This window comes from Panthera uncia, assembly GCF_023721935.1.
Source record: "Panthera uncia isolate 11264 chromosome D3 unlocalized genomic scaffold, Puncia_PCG_1.0 HiC_scaffold_8, whole genome shotgun sequence".
In the NCBI taxonomy this organism is placed as follows: Eukaryota; Metazoa; Chordata; class Mammalia; order Carnivora; family Felidae; genus Panthera; species Panthera uncia.
In genome coordinates, this window is record NW_026057586.1 from 31292203 (window position 1) to 31300143 (window position 7941).

At 37.8% G+C, this 7941-nt stretch overlaps 1 protein-coding gene across 1 annotated transcript in view; it reads right to left on the minus strand.

The window, feature by feature from the left end:
* The window catches only part of PIK3C3 (phosphatidylinositol 3-kinase catalytic subunit type 3), a 142934-nt gene extending 136348 nt beyond the window's left edge, over window positions 1-6586 (minus strand). The window contains exons 1-2 of the mRNA XM_049620173.1: window positions 6422-6586; window positions 2508-2696 (exon numbers count right to left, since the gene is read on the minus strand). Coding sequence (XP_049476130.1) covers window positions 2508-2696; window positions 6422-6489 — 257 coding nt within the window. The 5' untranslated portion in view covers window positions 6490-6586. The remainder of the gene's footprint in view (window positions 1-2507; window positions 2697-6421) is intronic.
* Window positions 6587-7941: the final 1355 nt, after the last annotated feature.

Sequence of the window (7941 nt, forward strand, 5' to 3'; positions counted from 1 at the left end):
TAAGATTTAAACCACTTGCGTACAGAATAATATTTACATATAAAACATGGAAATCTGCAATATTCCATACAAATGACAACTCTATTTAAATGTAACTAAAGTACAAGATTCCCCACTATGGACAGGATAGAATAGGAGAAGACAGAATAGACTTGGGTAAATTTTGGATAAATCCTTACTATTTGAACTCTCACAACTCACTATCAGAATCTCAAAAATCAGACTCAGATCATTAGGAATCTCAACTATCCAAAAATATGGTCTAAACTAAGGAAATGCAAATTTTTACATTGTAAGAGATCCTTTTACAGTATAATTTATTTTTCCTAAGTTTACACTATTTCTTTTTTAAGTGTATAGAAGGTGACTGTGAAAAGTTTGCCCTCAAGCATTTTAGGAGGGCAATTTTTGGTTTGATAAATTAAAAAATCCACCTCTTAAATACCAAAGAACAGGGTGTACAAAATCTACAAATGTCTTCCCCCTGAGCCAAAAGAATATATTTAAAAGAAACAAATAAACCAAACAAAAAGCCTACCCTTATATAACCCAACATGAGGTATTTTCTCACCCTATCTCCTACACAGATGTGTTGAACCTTTCAATTAAAAGAAGCCACTTTAATTATTCTGCAGTACTTACTTGTGTAGTAAGCACTTACTTGTGTATTCACAATTTTAAAAATATAAAAAAAATTCAAACTTCGGGACAGCGAATATGGCAGTCTTTATATCTTTCAACAATACATAACACATAACAAATGAAGAAAGGAGTTGGCAAATGGGAAGAGAAAAGACTTGAATCTCCCTGTAACTGGGAATATGCTTTTTCTCTAATTTTCTTTATTGCCAAGGCATGAAGCAAAACCACTATACAATTTCCCTCACCAAGAAAAGTGGAACTCACCATAAATGTTGATGGTCTAAACCTAATTTGTAGTTTTAAAGTCTTTTTTGAAGCTATAAACCACCTCAAAAAATCTAATAAAAGCTTTGAGCTCTGTCCTTGTAAAAATGCACAAGATACAAAATTCTGCATACAATTTCAGGTTTTTGCACATTTCCTGATTCCAGTTGAAAAACCTGATATAATTAAGGAATCCTGGTCCATTGCTCCAGATGTAATTATGTATTATAATTATGTACTGCAGTTTTGTTTAACAAAAGAAATACACAAAGGGATGCCTGGGTGGCTCAGTCAGTTAAGCATCGGACTCTTGATTTCAGTTCAGGTCATGATCTCAGTGAGATCGAGTCCTGAGTCGGGGTCCACGTTAGGCGTGGAGCCTGCTCAAGATTCTCCATCTCCCTCAGTCCTTCCCCCTGCATGTACATATTCTCTCTCAAAAAAAAACAAAAACAAAAACAAAAAACAAATACACAGAAACACAGTTAGAATAAAATATTTGGAATATGCTTTAAAATAACTGGATATAGATGAAACACGATTGGCTTTGATTTAGTAATTATCAAAGCTAGGTGATAGAGTCTTGGAAGTTCATTGTATTATTCTCTCTACATTTGCAGGTTTGAAATTTTCCAAAATAACAACTATATACATATATATATACTTGAGTGTGTTTGTGTGTGTTTATAGCTATCCACAAAAGGACTACTAAAGAAATTACACTATTAAAATAGTCGGTTTCAACGAAGCCAGATCACTAGAGCTCAGACTTCTGCTCTCTGAAAAAACCCTTCTCAACCTACTAGACCACACTTGGTAAACACAGGGCTGTACCCTCGACCTGGTAGTCCATTTCGTCACACCTTTTCTTCATTAACACTGTGGGCATAAGCTTCTTCCTTAAGAGGCACATAACCTGTGAATCCTGCAGAGAGCCTACCAGGGTGCTGAATAACCCTCATGGGTAGAGCAACAAAACTGCACCACATAATCTATCAAATAAGAGGAGACAAGAGTTTGATTTCAGGACCCACAACAGTGTTCTGGAAAAACAGGAACTTCACGTTCACTAGATTTACCTTGCAACCCAACAATGGTCTGCTAATGTACCATGCTCAATAAACCATGAACTTTTTTTTAAGTTAGCTTCATATTTAAAATAATAATAAAAATCTGATCCGAACAGATCTCTCTCTCTGAAAATCTGAGCTACAAACATCAGGTTGGACATTTTAGACAATCCAGAAGTGTTCACGTGTTCAGGGCGTAGAGTGGTAGAAAATTTAAAGATGTTACACATGTATTTTTGGTTTGGCTCATTTTGTGAATCAGTCAAGTACTTATAAAAATACACCCATATATTGAATACAAACACAAATTCACTTCTACCTAAATTGCGCTTACAATATTACTATATATAATATTTTATTCCATCTGAGGAGGCTACTGCTTTAAACTATTAGATCAATGCTTACAGGTATTAGGTACAAAATTTTTTTTTTTTTGATTTCCTCTTTAATCCCTACCAAATCATTCTTGCCACATTTATAAAGAAATAGAAGAATAGTCTGGAACCCACCATATGCAAGACAACAACTTACTTCCATCTTGTACTAAATGCTTTGTAGGATGTTCTCACTGGCAAGGCCAGAGGCTTCCCTTCTGCAAAAACTTGACAAGTAACATAAAGATCTGAGCATGTCTCCTGGTACAGCCCTGAAAACTTCAACATTGGGTCTTCTAGAACGGCTTTATAACTCTTTTGTTCTCTCTTCCCTTCCAAACTTCCTCTGAAAGTATAAGAATAATAATGTTTATAGACATTTTTAAACACATACACAACATACACCAAAAATAGTTTATGTTTGTATCATGGTAATCTTACCTCAACATTTTCCTGTATATAAAATTAAAGCCACTTTTACATCTTATAAAGGTCTCTTAAAATCCCAACATACCTAAAATCATTCTAATCTTCATCAACATATTTCTCTATTTTACGCTTTTACTTAATTTTATATTCTGTCATCATCTCTTGATCTACCTTCTAGACATCACCAGCTTTCCAGGCCTTAGTTTCACTTAATTTCAAGCTGAGAACTTGTTCATGTATTCATTCAACAAACATTCACTGTGCTGGGCACAGACGTCCAAAAATGAAAGATGAGATAAATAATAAATAAAGTCTTTGCTTCCACTTACTTGTAACTGTATATTCTTTTATTACTCTTTTACTTTTTGTTACTATGTATTATTTATATATGTTTATATATATATATTATTATATATATTATCATTATATATATAATGTAACTCATAATATTATCTGATCACATTAAATTAAAAACACAGAAATCATAAAAGAGGGGCGCCTGGGTGGCTCAGTTAAGCATCCGACTTCAGCTCAGGTCATAACCTCACAGTCTGTGAGTTAGAGCCTCAAGTCAGGTTCTATGCCAACGATTCAGAGCCTGGAGCCTGCTTCGGATTTTGTGTCTCCCTCTCTCTCCGCCCCTTCCCTGCTTGCATTCTCTCTCTCTCAAAATATAAAATAAATCTATTTTATTTTAAAATAAAATAAAAACGGGGCGCCTCGGTGGCTCAGACGGTTGAGCATCCAACTTCAACTCAGGTCATGATCTCGTGGTTCATGAGTTCGAGCCCCACGTCGGGCTCTGTGTTGACAGCGTGGAGCCTGGAGCCTGCCTCAGATTCTGTATCTCCCTCTATCTGTCCCTCCGCCGCTCATGCTCTGTCTCTAGCATTGTCTCAAAAATAAATAAACGTTAAAAAAAATTTTTTTAATAAAATAAAAACAAAAAAATTTTTTTTAAAAAGAAGTCATAAAAGATACGTACAGACATTAAAAAAGAGGTGTGAACATTGCTTGGACAAGACTATGTCAAATATTGTGCCTGGAATTTTATAAACTTTATTATTTTTCACTCTTTTCTCATTTTATAAATAATGAAGCAGAGACTCAGAGATCAAGCTTATTGTTCACAAAGTAACAGAGCTGAGAATAGAAACAAGGGCAGAAGAGGCCAAAGCCAGCCAATGTCCTTCCTACTGCAGAAAGATAACTCAAAGAGTCTCTGGAACACCTAACCTTGCTTGGGAGCAAGAGCTTAGTATCCCAGACAGATGTCTGAAATGAGCCTGAACAATATATGGAGATGAGAACCAAAGGTAAGGAGTCATCCCAGAAGAACAGATAACCATATACAGAGGCAAAGAGGCAAGACGGTAGGTTTAGGGAACTACAAGTTGTTTGGTATAGCTAAAGCATGAAGCTCATGTGGCAAAGAAGCTAGAGATGAGAATGAAAAGCAGGTATAAAATGAAGCTAGGTAGATACCATATTCAGCACAGTGCCTGACACAAAGTGAACGTTCAAAAATCTGTTAAATGAATATCTGAAGTGACAGTAATGCAATCAGATTTATACTTTTGGCAGCAGTATTAAGAACATAATGGAGAGGAGAGACTGAGGTGTGGATCAAGGATATGAAGCCGGTAGATTCAAGACAATTTGTGAATGATTATACACAGAAGGTAAGAGAGGGGTGTGTGCAGAGCTCCAAAGTTTTCTGTCTTAACCAACCTGCTGAATGATGCCAACAATCATGAAAATAAGAGAGACAACATGGGAAGATTAGAGTTAGAGGGGTAGGCTAATGATGTGCCAGTTTCAGACAGCTGCTTTTAAAGTGCTTTGGCACATCCAAAGTGACTATGTCTCTCAGGCAGTTTGATTTCCAATTACAGCGCTAAGAAAAGAGACATCAAAGTGTAACTTGTTATTAAAACTGTAGCAATTAAACTAAAGAACAAACTGAACAAACTGAACTGGAGAAACAAACTGAAGGGGAGAACAAGCTGAATTAAAGAATTCACTATTCTCAGGGCGCCTGGGTGGCTCAGTCGGTTAAGCGTCCGACTTTAGCTCAGGTCACAATCTCATGGTCCGTGAGTTCGAGCCCCGCGTCCGGCTCTGGGCTGATGGCTCAGAGCCTGGAGCATGCTTCCGATTCTGTGTCTCCCTCTCTCTCTGCCCCTCCCCCGTTCATGCTCTGTCTCTCTCTGTCCCAAAAATAAATAAACGTTAAAAAAAAAATTAAAAAAAAAATTCACTATTCTCTGATTATATGATTCTAAGTTGCTACTTCCTGTGCCCCAATAACCAACAATGGCAGTCACAGAAGCTGAAAGACAGTTAGTACTGAATTTTGTCAAACTTCTAATTTATGCTTTATTGTTGCCTCAAAATACCAAGTGTGTAACTGTTAATAACAGCTCAGGGTTTTTTTGTGTTTGTTTTGTTTTGTTTCACTTTTCTTCTTTCCTTCTAATATTCAAAAGTTTCAAAAAATTCATTCATATGTCCAAGAAATACTGAGAGGTAGGAGACTGAAGGAAAGCCCTTTACCAAATAATAACAATGCAGTCCTGTATAAACAACTAGTGCCACATGGTGTAGAAATTTCCTGAAATGGGTGTGTAAATGATTTTATAAAAGTATAGTTTGGTTGTTGAATTATTATTTTTACTACCACCACAAGATGGATAGTAAAAGATCTGTCAGAGTCTGAAATAAGTAACTTCTGAAAATAAAAGGAAACAGTCCTTCAAAGGTGCATCTGACAGCTGGGAAAACGTACTCACTGCCTGTATGCAGCCCTTTGCCAGAGGCACATTAGACGAATACTGACTAAACATATTATGAATGATGATATGATTCATAATTTATGATAGCTTTCACATATGAAAATACTTCTATAAGACTGCCCTAAAATGGACATAATTTCCAACTCAGTCCCACCAGTTCCCAGTCTCCGTTCCAGTAATCTCATCTCAAGCTGTCATGCCCTTGGCCTTTACTTCAACTGTGATGCCCCAAGATTTTCCTACAAGGCTCTTTTCTCATATCTTCTGGTCCTTTTGCAACTGCCACCGTCACCTCCGAATGACTCCCAACTTCCCTGGCTAAATAATGCCACACGGTCCAAAGATTCAATCTAAGCCGCTATCACCTCCTGTGCTTCTAGTACTCTATCTATGTGCTCATCTTATTCTCAACTACCAGGTCGTTGCCTGTGTCTACCTCTCCATAATTTCTTTAGTCTCCCTTCCACCTGCCAGCCCCGTTCTAAAGACCTTCCAACTATTACCAGCGAGAGGACGACTTAACTGAGGCTTGATCCCTTCATCTGTAAAATGTAAAAACACTCAAAAGGTTGCTGTCAACAGCAAGATGCTTCAAACAAAGTAAAACATCGTGGGACTTGAGAGCAGACTCCTACCGCTACCCTTCTCCCAGAGACCTAGTCTTCAATCTTTCTTTGACATCGCCCCTCTCCAAGCTCCGGTTCTCCTCCGCTTCCCTGGCTGCAGCCCTCTCTGCCGCCCCAGGCAGGCCTTTAGGCTAATAACCATCTTCTCCCCCCAACCCACAGGCCCCTGCCTCAGCGTCCCCAAGCCCCAGCAATCCCAGTCACTGTCCCGAGTCTCTTACATCTTAAGCTGCACGTTGATGTCCAGGTCGCAACTGTAGATGTAGTGAAACTTCTCCGCTTCTCCCATGGCACCCGCAGCAAAGGCAGCACCAACCTCTAGAAACAAGGCGCTGGAAAAACACCGGGACCGAGCAAGCTAAGCCCCACAACACAGGCGCTTCCGGTTCCGCCTCTCACGCCCGCTGCTACCAATCCCTGTCCGGAGCGCGACCCGACGCAGCGGAACTCCCCGCCCAACTTTTCCTTCTGCGCAAGTGCAAAAGTAGCTCACCATATTGCTTAAGGGTAAGTGGGACCCCGGAAACAACCTATCTGGTTACATTCCAGGCTTCCTGTGTTTTTCCTGTTTGAAGAACTTTTTTTTCCCCGGTAAGAAAAGAAGCTGGCTTTTGCGCTGGAGCTCCATCTAAAATCAAAACAAAATTCGATTCAAAAAGAATGGTAACAGCCTTCGCTCGCTGTAGGCTAAACAAGGAGCAATTACAAGAATTAGAATTTTGGCAAGTTCAATTTCCAGTGGCGTTTCCAAAAATTGTGAATTTAGTCCCTAATTTCCTATCTCAAACAAAGATTTTCTCTTTGTGCTATATTTCCTCTGTGGGATCTCCTTTGTGGAGAAAGGACCAAACAAAGAACAAAGAAACCTGGGTTCCAGTTTGGCACTACCGATATTTATGTTACTTTGGGCAAATCACTTGGTACTTGTTTGCAATGGTAATTTTCACACTCAATTTGGATTTCAAGACAACCCTAGTTAGAACGTGGAAACATCCAGTAACAATCTAGAACTAAGTTTCCTGAACCCTATGAACTCCTACAATGCATATTTTTTATAATATTTAGTATTACTTAAACTTGTAATTTTTATTTTCAACTAGATTCAAAACTCCTGGAAGACAAGAATAGTGTGCATTTACTTCAGTATCTGCCCCCACTAATGCTCAATACACTGCCGAGTTTAATAATTCCTATTTATTATTATCGGCTATAATAAATAAAAGTTTCCATTTTGTATATGTTTATTTTTAGGTGCCACATTGCAATAGGAACATGGGTAGACTTTGTATAAATTACAGTAATTAGGGGAAAAGTAGGTTTCACGGAAGAGTTAGAAGGAGTGTAGCTGTTAAGCTAGAAGAGCAAAACATGGCTTATGCACTATGTTTTGGTCAAAGTAAGTTCTCAAAAACATTTGTGAAAGCAAGGCTAAGGGAAAAAAAAATGATAGTTATCCTCCTCCTGTAACTTAAAGTTCCCAAAAAAGAGAAGAGAATTGAGTTGTTCTTAAGTGTAACTACTACCAATGGTTGGAACTTACAGGAAATGTAATATCAGGAAACAATAAAAATTAAACTTTCTAAACCTCAGAGCTGTCCAACAGTAAAACAAATACTTACACTTGCCCTATGGGATAATTCCAGCAATGGTTGTGAAGTTTGATGTGAAACAGATTTATCAAAATTGAATAAAATAGTTATAATTTATTAAGGATAAATTCTATGATCCCAGTACTCACTTA